At 35.3% G+C, this 23,569-nt stretch overlaps 4 protein-coding genes across 4 annotated transcripts; 3 read left to right on the top strand and 1 right to left on the bottom strand.

The window, feature by feature from the left end:
- The first annotated feature begins 3,723 nt into the window (after window positions 1–3,723).
- Window positions 3,724–7,881, top strand: LOC117613849. The gene is made up of 7 exons (XM_034342447.1): window positions 3,724–4,087; window positions 4,500–4,568; window positions 4,714–4,833; window positions 4,911–4,985; window positions 5,649–5,783; window positions 6,055–6,196; window positions 7,473–7,881. Exons 1-7 carry the CDS (start codon window positions 3,899–3,901, stop codon window positions 7,631–7,633), a joined length of 891 nt encoding a protein of 296 aa, XP_034198338.1. The 5' UTR covers window positions 3,724–3,898; the 3' UTR covers window positions 7,634–7,881.
- Window positions 7,882–8,385: 504 nt separating this feature from the next.
- Window positions 8,386–10,808, top strand: LOC117614785 (carboxymethylenebutenolidase homolog). The gene is made up of 3 exons (XM_034343689.1): window positions 8,386–8,639; window positions 9,513–9,796; window positions 10,046–10,808. The coding sequence occupies exons 1-3, from the start codon at window positions 8,475–8,477 to the stop codon at window positions 10,575–10,577; spliced, it is 981 nt and encodes a 326-aa protein (XP_034199580.1). The 5' UTR covers window positions 8,386–8,474; the 3' UTR covers window positions 10,578–10,808.
- A 2,070-nt stretch (window positions 10,809–12,878) lies between these two features.
- On the top strand, window positions 12,879–15,355 carry LOC117616113 (putative pentatricopeptide repeat-containing protein At1g31840). The gene is made up of 2 exons (XM_034345327.1): window positions 12,879–12,983; window positions 13,111–15,355. Exon 2 carries the CDS (start codon window positions 13,182–13,184, stop codon window positions 15,150–15,152), a length of 1,971 nt encoding a protein of 656 aa, XP_034201218.1. The 5' UTR covers window positions 12,879–12,983; window positions 13,111–13,181; the 3' UTR covers window positions 15,153–15,355.
- Window positions 15,356–16,758: 1,403 nt separating this feature from the next.
- On the bottom strand, window positions 16,759–19,533 carry LOC117615856. The gene is made up of 3 exons (XM_034345019.1): window positions 19,261–19,533; window positions 17,955–18,097; window positions 16,759–17,076 (listed from the first exon to the last, which is right to left on the bottom strand). The coding sequence occupies exons 1-3, from the start codon at window positions 19,391–19,393 to the stop codon at window positions 17,062–17,064; spliced, it is 291 nt and encodes a 96-aa protein (XP_034200910.1). The 5' UTR covers window positions 19,394–19,533; the 3' UTR covers window positions 16,759–17,061.
- Between the last annotated feature and the right edge of the window lie 4,036 nt (window positions 19,534–23,569).

The following is a 23,569-nucleotide window of genomic DNA, read 5'->3' as shown; positions in this document are numbered from 1 at the left end:
GGACTGATATACTATAATGTACATATATACATATATATACACATATACATGTATATAATATATATATATATAAACACATATATACATATATAATATGTATAAATACATAGATATATACACATATATTATTATTATAATATACTCATATCCACATACATATTAATATTATAATAATAGCATACATGTATACAAGTATATATGTAATATATATTATATTATATATTAATGTACATATAAACACGTATATACATGTAATATACATATATAATATATAAATACATATAGATATATACACGTATATTATTATTATAATATACCCATATACACATACATATTAATATTATAATAATAGCATACATGTATATATGTAATATATATATATATATACAGTCCCGATCTCTTGGACCACAGGAGTCCAAGAGATTGTGGTCACCCACCGTTGGATATTAATCCAATGGTTCAAAATAATATATATAAATGCAATATGACATAAATGATTATTACCCGATTCAAGTCATAAATGAGTGAACCGTTGAATTTACATCCAACGGTGAGTAACCATAAATCTCTTGGACTACAGGGGTCCAAGAGATCAAGACTGTATATATATATATATATATATTATAATATATATATATATATAAGTATATATACATATATGTGTATAATATTACAATAGACATATACACATATACATGATATATTTATACTATATGTATATATATTATAATATACATATATATATGTATATACAGTCCCGATCTCTTAGACTACAGGGGTCTAAGAGATTTGTGGTCACTCACCGTTGGATGCAAATTCAACGGTTCACTCACTCTTGCACTCATTTTAAGAAACTTTTTTGAACCGTTAGATTAACATCCAACGATGTGTGACCACAATCTCTTGGACCCCTGTGGTCCAAGAGATCGGAGCTGTATGTATATATACATACATATATATACGTATATACATGTATATTATTATTATTATAAACATACCCATATATATTATAAATTATAATATACATACATATATATAAATATTTGTATATGTATTATACCCATGTATATTATAATATACATATATACACCTATGTACACTTATATATATATATGTATGTTTATATTATTTAAAATATATAATATTATTATAATATACTTATATACATGTATATACACATATATGTTATATATATATATATATTATATGTATGTATATATACATATATATTATATATATTATAAAATACATATATACATATATATATATAGATATTTTTGAAAAAATAAAAAAATTATAGTCCTAATCCAAGCATACACCAAACGCAGGATAAATGTTATCCAACTTAGACCAAGCCAGTCCCTAAGTATAGTCCATGCCTACACATGTCACACTGCTATTGACAGAAAAAATTAGCAAAACTTTTGGTATTAACAACTAACCTTAAAAAAGTATACAAAAGTCATTTACTTACCAAACTCTTTAAAAGTCATTAATTTTTTGGATATAATCAATTTTTTTTTTTAAGGACATTTCCTATTAAGAGGGGCAATAACATATTAAACTCACAAACACTACACGGATACTAGGACTCGAACCTAATACCTTACTTGAGGGAGTAAATACTCCAAATCACTACACTAGTTGATCCTTTGAATACCACAAGAGTCACAATTGAATACAACAAGAGTTTTAAAGACATTTTAAAAGTCACAATTGAATATCACAAGAGTTTTATAAACTCTTTAAAAATATGAATTGGATACCCTCAAACTTTTTAATTCTATGAAAGTATTTAATTATCCACAAAAGTATGAAATGAATATACCCCCTAAGATTAGTATGTACAAACATAACCAACGAACCGCCAACTGATTAGTACTAATAGTGATAGTAGTGGCTGATCTACGATTCGGAACCCAGCTTAGCCAAATTTACATTAAAAACTTGATGGTACAAGTGAATTTTATTAATAAACATAAATATAAAATATAAAAAATACACATAATCAGGGAATGTAACGAGCCTTACTCTGAAAATCCCCAAATTATATTTCATTCTGAAATAAACCCTAGAATTGATTACAATATCTTAAATTTGAAGATGCATATATATATATATATATATGTATGTATGTATGTATGTATTTTAAGAGAAATCCAATAGGAGAAGATAATTAAAGAGGAGATAATTAAAGAGAAGATAATTAAAAAGGAGAGAAATTTTGAGTTATGCATACATGTGGGTTGCTTTTTGGGTGGGCATAGGTATGTTTCACATGAGTTGGGCTATTACATATGGATATTTTTCTTTTTCTTTTTTAGAATTTTAGGGTAGGCAACAACCTACCTTGCCTTAGACTTAGGATCGCCCTTGACAGTAGTGATCCACTATATCACAAATTACACTAGTAGAGGCGGCCGCGATTTAGTTTGGTTCACTTCAAGTTATAAATTATATATCGAACAAATATAACATCACCCAATTAGTTTGGTTGTTGTCAATGCTGTTTTGGTGAGTCGATTAAAGAGTTGTCCATGATTACTCTTTTTTTTTTTTTTAATTTTGTTTCCCCTATGCTTGGTTCAGGTCCTGAATTTTTTTTAAAGATTACACTATTATCTATACCTCTCATATTTAGGTTTCAGATGGTTTTGCTATCCTTTGTACTATTTTATGGTGCTTCTAGGGTCCTATATGGATTTCTTTTCCAACAATCCAAACCGTCTAAATCTTCATTCATAAATCATCCTTGCAAAAATAAAAAAAACTAACAAATTAAAAATCTAAAAACTAGATAGTTCAGATCATTGCAATACAATATATGGTGGGCCCTACAAAAGTGTCCCTTAAATAAGCTTATTTGAGGAATTCCTCAATTGAAATTCTCTTGATATATATATATATATATATATTGTATGTAATTTAATATGATGCACTCCATAAAAAGCTTAGTAGTTCACCCAAATGTAGCCTAGCAACCCATTATCCACTTTGTTTTGTAACCCTTAATAAACGCTCATGACTTTAATTGTCTGCCTTTTACTATTTTCTTCCAATGTTTTCCTAATTTGTAGTCAATATTCATGCTAACAATTATCATATCACCCTTTACAATTAACTATCGTAATTTATATGATTTAATTTACATTTTATTTATAGAAATAGAAAAACTATATGGACTATAAGTACAAAAAGCAAAATAAGCATTTGATTTTAAATGAATAACTTTAGGTATTTCCATTAAAAAATTAGAAAAATTAAGTTTTAGACATAATTAACTTTATTAATTAGTTTGTAAGATATTGGATATTTTGGTTTTAGTTTTAATACCTAGGAAAAAACTACTATTTTGGATTAGCCCAAAGAGAGGCCCAGATTCTTTGGGCCAGGTAAAAAATAACAACTGATAAGACAATTCTACCCTTAAATAAACTGTATTTGACATTTAAGCACAATGGCACATGTAGTAATTTTAGGGTTGTTGGATGTCCTTTTGGTAAAATTAGGTGGCTTTGGTTTTATATTAATTAAGCAAAATTAATTATCTTTCTTCCAAATTAGTTAAGTTTTTTATGGGTTAAAACTAAAGAGCCCTAAAAAATTCTTAATTCCGCATTTTATATATATGCGGAATAAATAATTTTTCAATGCAGACTTCTAAACAGTGCGTCCGTTCTCTCAAGTCAATTAGGCACGAGAAGTTTGATTCCGTGTCATTTTTTCGTGTACGCTGGCCCTCTAATTTTCCCACCTCGCAGTACTGAGATCTTCATATACGTCACATGGCATACCCGTTTAGTGGAGGTTTTTCTGCTCCCCATCGTGCGGTCAGAATTAAGATAACCCGTCAGACCGTGGTTGGTTGGAAGTGGAACCGAAGAAGAAGAAAATTTCCATGAATTGTACGGCCTTCAATCTCACGCCCAGTAGTCCCTTTTTCCCAGAGAAAAATTCCCGCCTTATAGCAAGGACCCGGACCCATGATTTCGGATTTACCAGGAAAAGGCTGAAACGATGCCGCATGGTTGCAATGGCCACCTCCTTGGAGTTGGAGCTCCCGCTCCTTCCCTTTAGCTTGAACGAGGTTGATTTTGCTTAATTAATTAAGCTCTGTTTTGTCTCGAGCTCTCTGTAGTTTTCTAGCTCACTCACTCTCATTACGAAACCAGTTGTTTGTGTTTTCTGAGCTTAAAAAACCAGATTAATTTAATTAAAAAGGGTTCCAAGATTTTTATTTTTTGTTTTCAACATTGGATATTTTCATAGTAACAAACATATGTCAAGGATAGCAAAATTGATGCATTGGGACAATGTCTTTTGTTTTTGTTGTTTGCTCACAAAGAAGATGATAATTTTTGTATGGTGGGTTGGTTAAATGATCAATTTTATAATACAGGAGGAAACAGATGTTTTTGTTGTTTTTATTTTTCACACAATTTATTCTGATTGAGGGTCTGTGTGTTTCAAGTTTCATCCTCTTTCTTTTGAAATTTCAGGTTCTTGTTCCCTCTGAGAGTAAAACACTGCACTTATATGAAGCAAGGTATCTGGGTCTACTGGAGGAGGTACTGTATAGTTTATATTAACTGCATTATCCTTACTCTTTTTTTATATAAAGATTTTTTAACATCATTTGTCTTGCACCATTTTCTCTGCTCAGATGATGGCATAAATTAGAGTGTTGAGTTTTTTTTAATCTATTCGTTGCAGTCATTGATGAGGAAGAACAAGCTTTTTGTGCATTTTGTGTTGGATCCTATCATTATTGAAAATTCAACAGAAGAAGCATCCTTTGCTGCCAGAAATGGTTGTTTGGTTTTTATAGAAAATGTAAGCTTCCCAACTTTGACTGAATTTCCAAATATGTGAAGGACCTTATGTACTAAAATCATTCCAGTATTCTGCAGGTTGAGCGTTTAGAAGTTGGAGCATTAGTCTCTATTAGAGGAATTGGTCGTGTAAAGATTGTGAAATTTGTGCAGGTAACAAGAGATTTGGTCTTCAACATATCATATTCTGATAAAGATAGATATGTATAGTTATTTATTATCTTAGAAGATCTTTAAATGAGGACCTGTTTCTCATTCGATAGTGGACATGGGGACGGATAAGATGCATCTGAAAGACGCAATGCGTGTCAACCATTCATATCTCATCTTACGGTTGAAAGTTCAAGTCTTAGTTTAAGGACCTAATTGGAAGATAATTCTTCACATTCGCACAAATAGGCTAAAAAGTTATTTTGGTTTGTATAAATAGACAGAATGCAGGCTTGATAAGTGATTCCCAGCTGCTGTCCAAGATTATTCAAACTTCTGCCATTGCTTTTAAATTTCAACATATAGCAAGGGCTCTATGAGTCCATACTCTACAAAAACACGAGTTACTTCTGTGATCAATATATATTAGGTTCTTCAACTTCATTTGCATCACACTTTTATGTGTGATCTTTAGTTTGCTTCCTGGAGGAGGATATTAGGGGCTTTTGATGTGACATTGAAACTGAACAAAGTTGCGTATATGAAGTTAGTCCTTTGTCTTGGGAATGATAATTGAGTTTAAAGGACTACTTTTGGGCATGAACAAACTGTTTTTAGAAGTAGCTTTAACTCTTATGCCTCCTAAAATGTTGGTTTAACATGCAGGCTGATCCTTACTTGAAAGGTGTTGTCATACCTGTACAGGACAGGGTTCCTGACAGTGTCAGCAAATTACACCCAAAAGTTATGCAAGTAAAAGAGGCTCTTTATAGTTTAAATAGATTGGAAATCAAACTCAAGGTGTGTTGCTCTCTCTCTCTCAGCAAACCCTGTTATCTATGATCAGGGCTTGTTGAATTGCTCTTTTTTCTTTTTCTTTTTAACTTTTATGTTCTCATATATTTAGCCTGTCTAATAAGGTTCCAACCTAAAAATACAATTTACAGCCATTAGATTAGATATGGTCCATGGACGATTGAGACGTGTTTTCTCAACATAAGTGTTTATTGGATTGGGACTGTATACCCATGCAATTGTTGACTCTTTTCTGCTCGTTTATCTGTTCTACTAGGCCCCAAAGGAGGCACAGTTGCAAACTAGAATTGCCAATTCTCTAATGTGGACTGAAAAGGAACTACTCTTAGATTGTAATGAAGCTTTCTTTCCTTCATTGGCTGAGCGTGTATCCTTCGCAGCACTTCAACCGGTATCAGGTAAATGTCCCTTCTGCATCTCTATTTCTTGTTAGTTGTTACAGATTATGCAGTTTTAGTTCCTCAATTGTACTGCCTGAGTTAATAACTCCAACCCATTTCAGGTTGATATGTTTCTTGACCTAAATTTCTCTTCTTTGACGCTGTAGTAAGCAAAATAGTTTTTCATTCTATATAACACCTGAAGTCTCAGTTAATTTTCCATGACTGATGTAGCTGTAAGTTTTCTTTCTGTATATTTGCGAGAACTAGGACTGCATATTTTTGTGCAATTTAGGCCCTAATGGAAAAATCACCTGCTTAAATATCTGGATGTTTATCAATTATTATGACCTTGTCATAAAATTTGAGAATAGAATTTTTCAAGGTTTCGATTTTATGTGTGAGTGCCAAACTTTGTTATTGTCAAGGACATAGTAATGTGTTTATGACCCGACAAACAAGTTCCTCTCTTAAACTTGTGACATGCCTGAGGCCTTGAAGATCTCCCTCATGCACATTAGGGCAAAGTTCTTACAAGGGATGTCCTTATTACATCTACTTTGCCAATACTCTGTCTAAGCTTCACCCTTTTTCTTGGAAGATAAACCTTTTAGGAATGCGCTTCACTATTTTCTGGTTTGTCTGGGCAGAAAACTATTTGCAATTCTTCAACTATGATTGCAGTGGTTCCTGTTCAATGACTTGTATGGTCCACCATAAAACCTGTTGGAGAAGGCACCAGAGTACGTAGAACTATGTGATAAATGTTCTCTTTTGACACTGCCGAAGGTCCAGAGGGGTTCCCATGGCTTTTACCATTCCTAGCATTTCATTTGCAATTTGAGCCCTCTTTGCTCCCCCTCATCTTTTCACATATGTTTTACCCGTAATAGCTAAGATAAAAAGTTTAACTTTAAGCTTACTTTAAAAATAAAAATAAACGCCTTTAATTGCAAAGCATCATAAGTTTAAATGGCCAACGCCTATTTGTTTGTTTTTCAGACTGATCATTAACACCATTATAACTGTAGAGTTTTCCTTGTACTGTATGTCAAAAATTCATTCTACGCCTTGCTAGTCCTCTTTGACGACTTTTATATCCTCATCCTGATGACTAGTTGAGTACGCTACCACTTTAACAACTATTTCATGTACAATGAAAAGTAGGAAGGCTTTTAGTAGGTTAACACTCATGACTATTTGATATAGAAGCTGAACCTATGAAGCATCATACCTGATATACATTTCCTTCGCAAGTATTCATGTGAATTTTTCTTTTTTTATTATCTATCAGGATCAACTGAATCGGAACTTCTGAAGCTGCAGCAAGAGAAGTTAAGGGCAATGGATCTCAGAGACTCCTTCCAGAGGCTAGACAATTCCCTAGAATTTGTTAAAGATAATATCTCCAGGGTTGCAGCTAAGCTGGCTATACAATCAGTAGAGATGCAGTAAGTTGTGGGATTTTGTATTCGGCCTTCCGGCATCTCACAAGAGAGGCCCGGAATCGCGAAGCTCCATTGGTTTGGGCAGCCAACTTACTTGGCTGAGATTATGTTGTATCATTTGATTAGGAGGATAGCTGAATAAATCGGAGCTGAGGGGGTTGAGGGGTTATACATCCATCAAGGCCTTAGATGTGATTGTGTGTAAGGCTCACATCCTTGGACATAATTATGTAAGGCAAACAGGTCATTTGGACATTTCTTAGTTCTTTACTAGCCCCTTGGCCCATGCCAATTGGTTTTTTTTTTTTCTTTTTTATTATTATTTTTAAAATTAAGAAAAGATAGCACGGTAGTTATGTTCCATAAAAGTATGACTTATTATCTGATTTTTTTTTAAATATGAGAAAATGTGAATTTACCGTATTATCCTTATTTAATTAATCATTTCAATTCTTAATGTTTGAATTAATAAAGGATATTTTCTGATATTTAATTAATAATTTAGCAAATTATATATATAGATGTGTTGTTAATAACTCCATTAATTGATGTATACTTTTACTGTCACGCGCATAATAATTGTTTATAAACGGCATGAGTGGATGGATTTTATTAAGTTAAAATATTAGATATGGGACAAAGGGGGCACGGTAACAGAATAAACGGCCATGACACTTTAATCGAAAAAATTGTATATAAATGCTTACTAAAAGAAATTTAAAACCAAAAGAAGAAAAGAAATTTTTTTTGAGGCGGGCGTTGGTTTGAAGAAAGAAAGACAGATATGATATCTAGCAACAAAGTGGTTAAGGAGGAGGAGGAGAGGGCGTTTGTCTAGAAGCAGAAAGATGGGATTATACTCAACTGGAAGTGGAGCGGGAAACCCACTCTCTTCCGCTTCCATGAGCACCACGCCTCGTCACCTCTTGCTTCGAAAGCCAACCCCTCGCCATCACCAACTTGGTTTCCTCTCAACTTTCGCTTCTCCTCTTCTGCACATCTCTTCAGGATCAGTACGTTATTTTTTCTCCATCTTTTCAGTTTTATATGTACTTTTATTCTTTTCTTTTATTTGTTAAGTTTAATGGCTTAGGCTTCTTTTGCTGAATTTGGCATCAGATAGACCCCTTTCATGATTTGTGGTTCTGGGTTCAATTTAATTTGATTTGAGTCAGTATGCCTAAACTCAAAGAGACAGATTCATGGGTTTGGTCAAGTTGAAACAGAATATAAACTCGTGACTGGCTCGGTTTATGAGCTTGCTTAGCACAGTATGCATAGGTAGATAATGCTTCAGATTTCATTGATTTATTTAAGCTTCATTATATGGTGCTGGCTCTCTTGCGAAACCCATTTTGGCATCCACGGAAGTTCCAACTGACATCGTTTGTGTAAATTTCTTCGTTTTACTGAGAAAAGTTGAAAACATGTGTGGAACATGATCTATATATGTGCAGTTTTTGTATGTGCATCTTCACTTCTGCATTGCCTTTATTGAAGTGTTTCCTCTTCCTTGCCTTCTTTTTTTTATTCTATTAACAGATAACAAAGCCTTTTATTATTTTAATGATTCTTAGATAAAGAAGCTCAATGTTTAATTTGAAATGTTTTACCAACTCTTTTATCATTTTTCACTTGTTAACTTTTACTTTGAGCACTGTCCTTTGCTGTACATAGAGAAATCACACTACATTAGAAGATGACAGCTATGTTTTAGCATCATTCATATCTAGTACATCTATTTAAATATTTAATCATGTTGAATTGATCATGTTGATAACTTGTGATGAATGTTGAACTGTACTTATTCATTAACTTTGAACATTTTATTTGCTGTGTTCTATAAAGAAGTACTACCTTGACTGTAAAGCTCAGTTTGTGTTCAGAGAGCATGCAATTCAAGTTGTCAGAGGTCATCTACAGAGAATATAGGCAGAAAAATTACTTGTAGCCTACTAAAAGTGGAAGACAACGCAAATGAGGAGTCATGTGAGTTAGTCAGTGGAGTGGAACTTTCAGTTGGTGAGGGTGTTGATAGCATCAATGCTTATCTCTTCAAGGCAGTGAAAAATAATAATGGAACTGGGATACTTCTCTTGTCCGATATCTTTGGATTTGAAGATTCATCCACAAGAGAGTTTGCCTATCGCGTTGCATGCAGTGGTTACAAGTATGTTGCTTAACCTTGAACTAAAATTAAGGAGTATTTATATATAATTTTGTGTGATGCTGCAAGGGCACGCATGTTGTTCAAATTTCATTATGTACTGACCAGTTTACAATTTATGCACTGCTTTTAACTCCAATGGCAATGCTGGTGTTCTTGTTAGAGTTGCCATTAGTAGTCCTTTAGGGCAATCATTCTTCAAGATTTCTCAATTCTATATACTTACTTTGTCCTTCTTAAAAAAAAATGCAGTGTTTTGCTTCCAGACCTATTTCGTGGAGATCCATGGACAAAGGATCGACCAAAGAATCTTTTTGATAAGTGGATCTCGGAACAAGAACCTCAGAGGGTTGCAAAAGACATTGCCACATCTGCAAAATGGATGGTTGATGAATTTTTGGCTGCAGGAATCTCAAAGAAGCTTGGCTTGATAGGATTCTGCTTTGGAGGTGGCAAAGTGATTGAAGTCCTAGCCCAGGACCAGGGCGCTTATTTTGGCATTGGGGTCTCCTTTTATGGAACAAGGATCGATAAGTCTGTGGCATCTAATATTAAGGTTCCGATCTTGTTTATTTCCGGGGACAACGACCCACTCTGTCCAGTCAACGTCCTAGAGAGTATTGAGAGAAGCATTGGCAGGGGGTCCAGGGTGGTAGTTTTCAAGGGTAGAGGTCATGGCTTTGCTCACCGACCTCAATCGTTTGAAGAAGACGAAGATGCAGAGCAGGCTTTCATGATGATGAGAAATTGGCTGAATGATGGCTTGGTTGCAAATACCTGTTAGATTCCAGAAAACTCATATATATATTGATCATAGAGGTGAAAGTGTTACAGCTGCTGCCAATTGACATTGGTGGTAAAGCCACCTCAGCACGTTACTGGAGACTCCGATTCCAGTATGCTTCTTTGGGTTTGGATAATTTATCTGTCTGGTTGATCATAAGATGATAGTTTGTAATTATATTTTAATTAACTTCATCAATTATATTATTTTTTAGCTTTAATAAAAAATTTAAATCATCGAGTCTAGCCGGCTGGCTATACTTTTAAAATATTCTATTTTTGGAGTACAGCCGGATGGCTATAAGAGGCTATACTATAAACGTATATACGTGCGGCTGTACCATTAAAATATTCCATTTTAGAGCTATACCGTTATACGGAGCATAGATCTAGTTTCTGGGTACAGCCGCGCGGCTATACTTTTAATATAATATACTCATCGATTATAGCCGTGCGGCTATACCTAAAATAGAATACTTTAAAAGTATAGCCGCCCGGCTGTACTGTTAAAGTTTCTATTTTTGTAATATAGCCGGTCGGCTATACGTTTAAAATATTCTATTTTGAAGTATAGCCGATCGGCTATACTCTTAATCCTTTTCTTTTTTATTTATTTATTTTTTTCCCAAAAAAATAGGTGCACAATTTAGAGAAACCGACGCCGTTGCGAGGAAGGAGTAGACGAAGAGAAATTGCTGAAGGTTGAAGATTTGAGTGGGTGGCACTGGCATATATTGCTGAAAGTTCACCATTGGACTTGAGTGGGTGGGTTCTTCACTCACAGTTTACAGGTGTGGCTATTTGCTACCGTTTGTGAAATTTGTACTTTCTGGAGTTTAATTTATGCTTTTATTTTAGTAAATGCAGGGTTAGGGGTGAGCGGTTAGGGTTTGCCCAATTACTGGTAATATATCTCTGTCTCCTGTTATTCAATTTGTCATAAGCCTTCCATTTTTGTTTTGGTTTCAATCTTATAACCTCTTCAATTATTTTCATTTGGTAAAACTCTGTTTAGTTTTTATTTTAGGGTTTTTGGTATGAAAGTATGAGAGAAAATAAAAATTAAAACTAATTACTGATCGTTTCTAACAGAAGAAAAGTTGAAATCTTTCCATTGACAAGTTGTAATGAAAGAATATTCTTTTGATATGTTCTTTTCTGGTTGCACTAAAGGATCATTATATTCCTCTCATAATGAACCAACACCATAGATCAGGATGTATCAACGCTAGAAGAATAAAACTGCTATGATTCTCATTTTTGGGGGATTTTTCTTTTGAGCTCTGTTTCTTTTCTCTATTTGGTGCACTATTCAATTTGATTTTATTGCATTTAGTCTTCTTTCTACAGAAGATGCCCATGAATGGTCATCTGTAATTTCATTTGATTTACAAAAGTCACTAGAACCCCTATTTTCTGTGGTCTCATTTAGGGTTCTGGCTTTTAGATAGTTTGTTAAATGACCCTGTTTGTTTTTGTTTGTTTGCTAAAGACCCTGTTTGATTTAAGTTTTCACTTTTGTGGTGTGCTAAGTGCTTTGTTTTGGTAATTGTTTCTTCTGTGATTATAAGCAAAATATTTGTTTTGATCAGTCATGAAAGATTAAAGTTTCATATACTCTTTTTTAGTCATACAAGAGCATTACAAATATTCCTCTCAACACCATAAATAAGGATGTATCAATGCTAGAAGCATAAAACTGCAATACCACAAATATTTCTTTTGAACTATTTTCCGTTCTCCTTTTTGGTGCACTGTTCAATTTTGTTTCTATTGCATTCAAGTCTTCTTTCTATTGAAGATACCCATGAATAGTCTCTGCAGTTTCATTTCATTTAGAAAAGTCACAAGAACCCCTATTTGTTGTGCTTTGTTTTAGGGTTCTAGATTTTAGATAGTTTGTTAATATGACCCTGTTTGATTTAATTTGTCATTTTTGCGGTGTGCTGATTCATGCTTTGTTTTGGTATTGGGTTTGTTAATATGTACTAGTGAAGAAGAGTAGTTGGCTCATGAGCAAATAAAGCATGTCGAAGTTTGAAAAAGCATGATATCTTCCTCTTCCTCTTCATTCTCAAACGTATTATTCTTCACATGCCGCTCTCTTCATTTCTATTCGCCTTATTCTCCATTCTCTTGCAAAGCTCTTATTCACCACATCTCAAACACATGTCTCCAATTTAAACCCAAACTCTTGAACTCCCATTTTGTTTCCAAATTACAGCCCAACCATGTCCACCACATTCCTCTCAGCCTCCAATCCAACCCCATTTCCACCCTTCGCTTCCTTGATTGGTCCCGCAACTCTCTCGGCTTACACCACTGCCCGCAGTCCTTTTGTGCCCTTATTCATCTGCTGCTCCGTCACCGAAAGCTCGCTCCGGCTTCACACCTTTTCGATACAATGGTACACCAATTTGGGACTCATTTTCACTTTTTTGCTGCTTTTTCTGAGATTTCTCCCAATTATGCTTCGGATTCTAGTGATCTTTATAGCTTTCTGATTGAGAACTTTTGTCGGAATGGGATGCTAGATTCGTCTATTGAGACATTCATTCATGTGTGTAAATTGGGAGTTCCGGTATCTCCTTATGTGTTATCCAGAATGTTGACTTTTTTGGTTGATTCAAATCGTGTCCATGTGATTCTTGATTTATATGGAGAAGTGTGTAAAGCATTGAGAGGACAGTATTTCTGTGTGTATGAGTTTGTTATGGTTGCTCTTCTAAACAAGAGTAAAGTTGAAACGGGTTTGGATTTTCATTCCGCATTGATTGAAAGAGGCTTTGTGGTTGATATTGTTGCTTGTAACAAGATTTTAAAGCGTCTTTGTAAAGAAAGTCAGATTGGAGTTGGGGATGATTTCTTTAATGTATTGATAATGGGTGGTCCGGAGCCAAATGTGGTGACATTCAGCACGATGATTAACGCGTATTGTAAGGATGGGAAATTGGAGGAGGCCATTAAGCTTTATAAGGTTATGATAGAGAAGGGTGTCAGCCCTGACTTGGTTGTATATAGTATTCTAGTTGATGGTCTTTTTAAGGCAGGGAAATTGGAGGAGGGGCTTCGACTTTTTTCAGAGGCATTAGATAGCGGCATTAAGTTGGATGTAGTCATTTTCAGTTCTGTTATGGATTCCTATGTGAGAATTGGAGACTTGGTGAAGTCAGTGGAGGTCTACAGAAGAATGCTGAAAGAAGGGATCTCGCCAAACCCTGTTAGTTACACCATTCTTATAAATGGTATGTGTCAGGATGGTAAGGTCATGGAGGCTTGTGGCATATTCGGTCAGATTGTGAAGTGTGGTTTTGTGCCATCCATTCTAACTTACAGTAGTTTGATTGATGGAATGTGCAAATTGGGGAATTTAAAGGATGCATTTTACCTGTATGAGAGTATGATCAAGACTGGCTATGAACCTGATATTATTCTTTATGGTGTGCTAGTAAATGGCCTTTGCAAAGAGGGGCTGATGGGTGATGCTCTTAGGTTCTTCTTTCAGGCTGTTTATAGGGGTGTAAAGCCCAATATCTATACTTTTAATATGTTAATAGATGGTTTCTGTAGATTAAAAAGACTAAGTGATGCTGTGAAGGTGTTCATCCAAATGGGAGTTTATAACATAAAACCTGATATGGTGACGTATACTGTGATTATTAAGGGTATCTCTGAAGTAGGGAGATTAAAAGATGCGTTAGTATTTTTCTTCCAATCATTAAAGAAGGGGTTCTTGCCCGATGTTGTTATGCATTGCACACTAATTGATGGTTGCTGCAAGCAGAAACATGTGTATTATGGACTCCGAATTCTAGAGATGATGCGAAGAAATGGAGTAAGTCCTGATATTGCCATTTATAATGTTCTCATTAATATGCTTTTCAAAGAAAGTTATTTAGAAGCTGCACAAGAACTCTTTGAGCAACTTACTGAAAGTGGGCCAGAACCTGACATTGTTACGTACAACACAATGATTTGTGGTTATTGCTCTCTGAGAAGGTTAGATGCAGCTGTTCAACTTTTTCAAAAGCTGATACAGGGACAGTATAAACCCAATGCCATTACTTGTACCATACTGATTGATGCTTTTTGCAAAGAAGGTAACATGGATGATGCCATGTTGATGTTTGATAAAATGCTGGAAAAGGATCCCGACCCCAATTTGGTCACATATAGTTGTCTTATTGATGGTTATTTTAAATCTGAAAACATGAAAAGTGCATTTGACCTGCACGAAGAGATGCTTAAAAACATGTCTCCCAATATAGTCAGTTATAGCATCCTCATGGATGGTCTTTGCAAGAGAGGACTAACGGAGAAAGCATCCCTTGCGTTTCATTGTGCTATAGAAAGGGGTTTGGTGCCTGATGTAATAGCATATGGGATTCTGATTCGTGGTTACTGCAAGGTAGGAAGAATGGCAGAAGCCCTCATTTTGTACGGCCGTATGTTAATTAGTGGCATCATGCCGGACGCTGTCATACAAAGGACGATCACTGAGCATATTCTTGAAGCTGATCAACGGAAATATTCAACCGCTCAACCGCATGATCAGCAGATAAGATCTGTTCTGTAATACAGTGTGCCACTTTGAGCCTTTGTGGTCACCTTTTTCCACCTTTTGCCTATCTGGTACTACATACTAGCTAATTGTTGTACTAACACCATAATTTTCTTTACGGTTCTTTTCGTAAACTGTATAGATGTATAATTTAGTTTTTCATTGTAAATGAGGGAATACAGTATTTTATTGAAGCAAAATTAGAGTTATTATTGATATCTGGATGCTTGAGGTTAACGGGAATCAGTTTCCTAGATTCTGTGCTCAAAATTGTCGACATTTATATTTGAGTCCCCCATAAAAAAGAAGAAAAAGAAAACTAATTTGATGGATGACGGTAGAGTAAAGGCTATCCGCAAATGCGTTTCATGCATGGTTAACATGTTAAAGAAAAAATACCATGCGTTTCTTTGACTTCTTCAGTCACAGCTTGTTTTTTCCTTCTGAACTAAAGGAAGTTTAGTTTTTGCTCAAGAAAAACCCCCCCAAAAAAAAAAAGGATTAAAATTTTTTTTTTCTTCTCAAAACCCAAGTTATTTATTTATTTTCTTTCATAAGAAACGACAAAAAGTAAAAACAAGTTGCCCTATAATTAAGCTGTTGTCTCAATCATGGTATAACTTGAGCAATAAGTGGCTAGAAAAGGTTTCATAATTGAGTTTCACCAAAAGCAGCAGAAATACCATGATTTTCATTCCCGTCTGAAAAAAGTTGGTTAAAGTCTTGCATGGAATTAGGAGCCCTGAGTTTTTCCTCCTGAATTCTTACTTGTTTCAAGATCTCATAAACAAAAGGGTTTACTTGATGTTAAACTGGCATTATACAAACCTAGCCAAGTTGCTCACTGCTCTCTCCCCTGTAACAAAAAGTTCATAACACAAAGGGAATTTATGAAAAGGTAGAGTCATATAGAATAAGTTATAAAGATCATTTTATGTAGAGACTACTGCAGAATAGTTTAACATGACAGGAACTTAGTGTGTGCGAAAACCATGGTTGCAGAACTTGGACTTAATCACAAGAATAGAATTAAGGGCAATCTTTGAACTTGGTGCATAACATGGTGAAATTGCCATGCATATATAGAAGCATTTTCAAGATATTAGCACTAAATAATATAGGACTATGACCTGAGTATCCGTTGGACAATCAAAAAAGACATTTTGTTCGTCTTTCAAGTTCGACAATCAAAAGACATTTTGGTCATCAACCAAGATGACATTCCCAGTTTCTAACCTTATTATATTCTTCGTTGTCGATGATGCTACGGCCATGGATGGTGAATAATAGCATAGCAGAATATGAAATGGTCATGGATGACCAGGTCGTGTTAAGAGGCCATATGGACCACAGAGAAGAAAAAACCAAAGTACATTGATTCTGGACTTGTGATAGAAACAGCGTTTTAGTGGTTTTCGATTTTCTGAAATCCTTGATATTTACATAAGCATCCATGTTTTCTTATAAAAGTAGAACAATGCAGCACAACAAATAACTACATGTTTATTCAGCATTGCCCAGCAGAACCACTTTAACTGAAATATTATCACCATATCATAGAGAAATAATTGAAATCAAACGGCACATAAACAAGATAGCAAGCGACTTTGCGCGTCAAAGATATTTCTGACAAAATTTCCTTTTGCTTACTCACAAACTTCTTCCTAGGAAGTTGCAGAAGTAAGAAAGCTTCCCCCAAATGCAATTATTTCTTCCTTTTTCCACATACAAAGTTCGACATAATGACAGGGTTACAAAGCAAAAGGTAACAAATTTGTATGAAGTCTGAAGTAGATCAGGTGACATCGTTATCAATCAAAAACAGTATTTGTACTACTTAATCAAAGCCATTGCAGGCATAAACAGTCTACAAAAACCCATGAGTTGAATCACAAAACTGTGGGTTATCTTGACTTGCATAAATTCAATCTTGTCCGTCCTGGAAACAAGAGGAAAAACTACATCAAATAACTTCCCTGCACCCAGATCATAAATCAAATGCCAAAATAAATGTCAAATGAATGACAACCAAGAGATGAAACCTTCATAATACATCAGAAAAATAAATATATACCTTCAAATTACAAGGTTATCAGAGCTTGAGTTGTGCTATTTTTTCAACACAAAAAAGAAGAAAATTGAAATCAACTGTACGGTTTGAGTTCTAGTTTTGTTCTTTGAAGAGATGGGACTGTCTCAATGTGATGCTCAGAAGAAGTTTTTGATGCTTTGGTCAAATGTTTAATTCAGTTGGGTTTGTAAAAAAACAAGGGGAACGATTTCAAAATTCAATGCAGCATGTTCACTTTTCTCAAGGGAAACCAATTGAATGAGGTAGAAAGGGGGTTTCCTCAGCATCCCACGTGGAAGCTTAAAAGCAAGAGGTGTCCTACATCAGAACTAAGGCCATCGAGTCCGTAAAGTATGCGTCCACACAAGCAAGCACCTCAGCCAATGAGGAAGCTCATGACCATGACTTGGGAAATAAAAGATAATTGATAAAACATCTCCAAGAGTGGGGTTGGATGAGAAGAGGCTGAGTAAGGAGATGGAGGCACCCTCCTTCAATCGTGTGTTTTCTTTTTTCTTTTTCTTTTCTTATGGGCTAGGGAGGAGAGATGCTTTTTTATTGTTTTGTTTAGTATGAAATGACAGTCTTGCCCTTTGATTGTCAATTTGAATTTCTTCCCTTAACATTAAGGGGTGTAGGTGGAATAAATCAAAGTTGTTGGGTCCAAGTGGAATAAGTCCAAACCTCAAGCAGTGTAACTCAAATTTTTCCTGAATTATTTGAGTTTACTTGGAAGAAATCAGTACCTGAGGAGCAGGAGTCTCAATAATCTTAGGAGCAGCCAACTTCGCTGGAGATCCCTCAAATAAACGAGAGCACTCCGTGTATGCGGATCCAATGCCCAATCCAGCTCCAAAAGCTACAGAAGCCCAGCGACTCACAGGACTCCCTAGTAAGACACATCAAAAGTACACTGATTAATTCAAGATTGCTAATTTTGGGAGAGTTAAAGCATATACTCGGTTCAATAACATGAAAAAAAACAAAATTGGTCTCAAGCTCATGATAATTAGGTAGAGCATTCAATGAATTCAACAATCTGCCAAGGGGAAAAGGGGGAAAAAGAACTGTAAAAATATGGTTACCCTTGATTTTTATGCCTTTGAAAGTCCTGCCCTTCATGGCTTATGAACTATGATACATGGCATCTGGTAAGAATATTAGATGCAGGTACATGCCCATATGTTGGATTAGTTTGATTTTATAACATTTCCATGAATCCAGAATGCCTAGTGGTCATAATTTTTAAGATTGGCACGTCCTGTCACAGGAATATGGCAGGTGAACTGAGGGCCAACATAACGTAGGTTGTGAATTCTACCAAATTAATTAGTTGTATCTACCATATTCTTCTATATATTAGGCATGGATCCCACTCACTTCCATTAGAAATCCCTAAATATTACTTTACACAGTATGCTTCGTTTTTAGAAATTGTGTAAAAGGAAATCATTTTGCAATGATATAAGTAGCTCAACCTACTCCATTCTCAACCTAAATTAAGAAATCCTAGAAAAGGGTAATTTGGGATGGTGGACGAGGGTGGTCAGCTCTGACACCTGTGTTGTGAGAGTTTCCAGAACTTGAACAATCCATTTGTAGTCCATCTCTGTTTAGTCTGTCTTGACAGGCTTAGTTGGAGCCATACAATTGACCCACGGCGTGCAGACAAAGAGAGTTGAAAATTTCGGGCCCAAGGAAAAACGAAAACTTGCTATGATGCCAAATTTGATGTAGGATATGGGTGAATTGAGTGTTTAGGTAATTTAGCGGAAGCGAAAACAATGAAAAAAAACAGAAAATAAATGATAAGGATGTAAAGGGGTTTGGCACCAAGAATTCTCCAATCTCTGGAAAATACATGGGGTGTATTTATAACAATCTAACCCTAGAGTGAAAAGGAAATTAAACTTACTAGCTCACCCTCTAGGACATAAACACCATTAATGAAACTTTTTAGATAAAAACAAAATCTCATGAGGTGATACCAAAGAAGCCAAAGTGGGTAATGAGAAATTAAACAGAGAAGTAAAGGGAAAAGGAAGAACTGACTGAACAAAAGGAGACCCCCAAAGGCACCGCCCAAGGAAGAGTAGACGAAGCGCCGGACCGTCAGATCGAGACACGCGTCCCATTTGGCGTTCACGTCGTACTGGGGTGGGAAGAATTCTTTGTTGTCTGCCATTGCCTCCTGCTTTAGATTGCTTCGTTTGTGTTTCGATCGGTTTCTTTGTTGCAGCCGAGTCTGATTTTGTGAGAGTGAGGGTTCGTCTCCTCTTGCTTGCGCTTGATAATCTGTGATTTTGGGGGGGTTGGGTCCGTTAATGCTTTCCAGTCCTTAGCTTTTGAGCTGCATCGTTTTTGGGCTTTATTTTGATGAAGAATGGGCCTAACTTTAATACGAAAACTTCCGAAGAGTTAGGGCCCGTTTGAGCAGGCGTGGATTTGGATTTGGGCTCTTAATTTTATTTTTTTTTCCCGATCGAAATTTGGGCTCTTAAATCCAAAATAAAATTTTGATTTGTATTAATTCGAATTCTCTAGTTTTTTTTTTTTTTTTTTTTTTTTGGACGGCAGGGAAAAAAATTTCTTGCACTAGAAACAAGTCACATTTTCCCATGAACTCTCTCTCTCTCTCACTCATCGGCAGTGCATTTCTAAAAGATGAGCTCTTTACATCGGACCAATTTACGAGATTGATGGACATGACTTGTTTTAATACTTTTGTTGAACTCCAAATCTCCTCCGCCATTATTTCGGTAGTGAAATAACAAAATTTGAGTCCGGCGGAATCAGGCGTAACAAAAGGCGTCTTGCTTTTGTGTAAGTGTGGTATGCGGTTGCGCCAGCACGGATGGTCGTGCGAATGGTTCATAGATAAATGGATGGATGGATGAATGCACTAGTGTGATTTGACTTCTTTGCAAACAATTGTTGGCTAAATGAGGAACAAGTCTCAACCTAAACTAGATGGCGGTTGGGTTGGTAAATACGGTTGGTGATGGCAAATGGGTCACCGAACTCGATAGCTCAGCGATGATGGCACTGAGCTTGGTAGCTCCGTGGGTTCAAACAGCCTGGGAAATGCGGTATCTTAAGGTATCTCGATGGACTCGATGGTGCTCAAGAAAATACTTCAGAAATGCGGGGCATCAAAAGAACTTCCTTATTGATATATTGATGAATGAAATGAGTTGGGGACCGCCCACGAATCCTAGAATGGTTTCTGGAATTGTTTGCGATAGTTATCGATAGTTACTCTTACTCCTAAGAAAGCATTTTAAAGAAACATGATAAAAATAAAAGGTTTTTGCTTGTTAAAAGATTTTGGTTTGGTGTAAGTACCCTCGTAAACATTGTTGGCAGTCTTCTATTTATATGTTTGGTGGATGCTCTGGCGGAACTAGGGTCAAAGTTCAAGTCCCTTCAAGCATACAAAATTTTCTTTTGTTTTAAGGTGAATAAATGACAACGGAGTTTGTCACCGGCAAGAGGCGGGGGTGGTTGGCAAGTGATGGGCAACGGTGACTAACCGAGATGAGTTTCCGGAGGCTGGACACGTGGCATAGTGTGATTGACTTAGAATGAGTGACATTGTGTGTAATTTTGAGGTTTTAATTAGATTATTATAAAACTAAGTACTACTTTTTTGGTCATTAGAGCAACTCCACCCATGAGGGCAAAGTTTAACGCAAGGGCTGCCACTATTCACGTGAATAGTGTCAGCCTTGCCATTTGTGGTTCCACCCACGAGGGCAAAGTCTAGGGCAAGTCTAGGGCAATTACTATTCAATGTACTTTATTTCCTATTTTTTTTATACTTTAAATCATTAATTTTGATAATCTTTTGTAATTAAATTTTCGGATGAGAATCTCGGTTGCCACGTGTCTTATTCCAGATAAAATTTTCGGATGTTCATTAATAAAAATTATAATCTCAGATTTCCGATAAAATTTCCACCCTCTAAAATTATGTCACGTGTCCCATGTCAGATAAGATTTTCAGATATTTTTTAAAAATTATAATCTCATATTTCAGATAAGATTTTCACCCTCTAAAATTGTGTCACGTGTCCCATGTCTGATAAGATTTTCAGATATTTTTTTACAAACAGTGATCTCAGATTTCAGATAAGATTTTCACCCTCTAAACTTGTGCCACGTGTCATCTCTATCTTCTGAATCCCTCTATAAAACTACACCATCAACACCACTCCTCTCACACCATCTCTTATATATTCCTTGCTTTTGTCAAGGCATTTCTCCATTTCCCTAACTATTTGTTTAGAAGTTTCCATCTACTAGACAAACCCATTTCGGTCCGAATGGAACCCGATTTTTAACAAAATTCTCCATGAATTTTGCTCCACATATGATGGAACTTCATCTCATTGCCCGTGATAGGGTCATGACTAACGTTCACCCAAGACTCGCACAACGCAATATCTTCCTGGGTTGACCACGAGCCTCCGATTTCAACAGAAGATGCCATTTGTTTATTTTCTACAAATGGAAAGTAGTACAAAAATGTGAGTGGATAGTAAAAAATATTGGAATGAGAAGAGTTTGTATGGAATTGGTGTGGAAAGTGGAAAATATGAGTAGAGAGTAAAAAATATTGGAAGGAGATGAGTTTGTATGGAGATTTGGTGTGGAAAATGAATTATGTGAGTGGAGAGTAGAAAATATTGTATGGAGAAAAAATTGTATGAAGATTTGGTGTGGAAAATGAATTATGTGAGTGGAGAGTAGAAAATATTGTATGGAGAAGAAATTGTATGAAGATTTGGTGTTGAAAGTAGATAAAATGGTTAAGTATTTATAGGGAAAAAATACATGCTTTTTTGGTATTTTTTTTAAAAAAAATTACAGAATTTTTTCAGATATTTTTTAAATTTTTTGGCAAAAAAAAAATGAGAACCGTAGGATTTCTGAAAAAAAATCCAATCGGAGCCACCCGGTGTTGACACGTGGCAGGTTACCGTTGGTGGTGACATCAACGCTGACATCACGACGACGTCAGCGCACGGAAGTTAAATTTTTTTACCGTTGGCGGGTGTATTACACGCGCCAACGGTAAAAAAATTTGAATTTACCTGCGCTGACGTCGTCGTGACGTCAGCGCTGACGTCACTAGAACTCGGGTTCAAGCCCAGTCGATTTTCGCCCTTGGGCCTGCCCGGGCTCGTGGGACCCGCAGCTTGCCCGGGCTGCTTTGGCTGCGCTGGAGCGAGACTTGGGCTGATTGGGGCCTGTTGCCCGGGCCAAACTCCTGCGTTGGAGTTGCTCTTATGTAAAGTAGGTGAAATTATGTTCTTGAAATTATGTTATTATCTATCACAATCAAGGACTAAAATGTCGATAATATGGATGAAATATTGATGATATTATGTTTTTTCGAGTCTAGGATATTTTGGAACATATCCATACACATATCGTATAAGTATCGCTAATATCGAAAAATATTGATGTCGATAATTTCTCTCACACTTCAACAACCCTTGGCCAAAATATCGTCATAATATCGATAATATCGAGATGATGAAGACAGTGGAAAATTTGAAGAGTTATACTAACACCCCCGAGGTTTTTTGTATTTTCACAAAAATCCCTAAGGTCTTAAAAATTATACAAACACCCGCTAAGATTTCAATTTGTTTTTACAAAATCCTTTTTCGTTGATAGATTGTCCAAAAATTGATGATTTCAATGAAAAGAATATATATGCAAATGAAAAAATTAACCTCAATGAAGTATATGCAATCTAAAATCTAATCTCAAATGCCAATTTTTTCATTTGGAGAATTTTTGTATAAAATCTTCAATATTTGGATGAAAAATCAATGAAAAGAAGTTTTGTGAAAATAATTTAAAACATCATAGGGTGTTCTTGTAATTTCTAAAACCTCGAGGAGTTTTGTGAAAAAGCCAAAAACCTCTAGGGATGTTAGTATAAATAACTCAAATTTGAACCTTATAGAAACTCTATGTGTTACTAAAGTCACTCATGTATCTTATCATGCAATGTATAAAATGTTAAATATTGTAGTAAATCATTATAAATAAATAATTATGGCATGTTTAATATTATTTCATTAATTACTACATATTTTCTACACTCACAGTGTTTGTCAACTCGTTATATAATCAACTTAAATAAGTTAAACCCATCATATAATGCATTTCCTTCCAAGAAATAAGTAATATATATTTTCAAGAAATTTTTTCAAATTTTTCTTAAAATTTCAGTAGTTTTTAATTATTTTTTTTGATATTGATAATTTTTCGATATCTCTATATTTTTAAATCACCGATATTTTCAAAGCTATCGATAGTTTAGACCTTGATCACATGGGAAACT

The sequence above is a fragment of the Prunus dulcis genome, chromosome 1, assembly GCF_902201215.1.
Source record: "Prunus dulcis chromosome 1, ALMONDv2, whole genome shotgun sequence".
Classification (NCBI taxonomy): domain Eukaryota; kingdom Viridiplantae; phylum Streptophyta; class Magnoliopsida; order Rosales; family Rosaceae; genus Prunus; species Prunus dulcis.
This window is presented reverse-complemented; position numbering and strand designations above follow the sequence as displayed.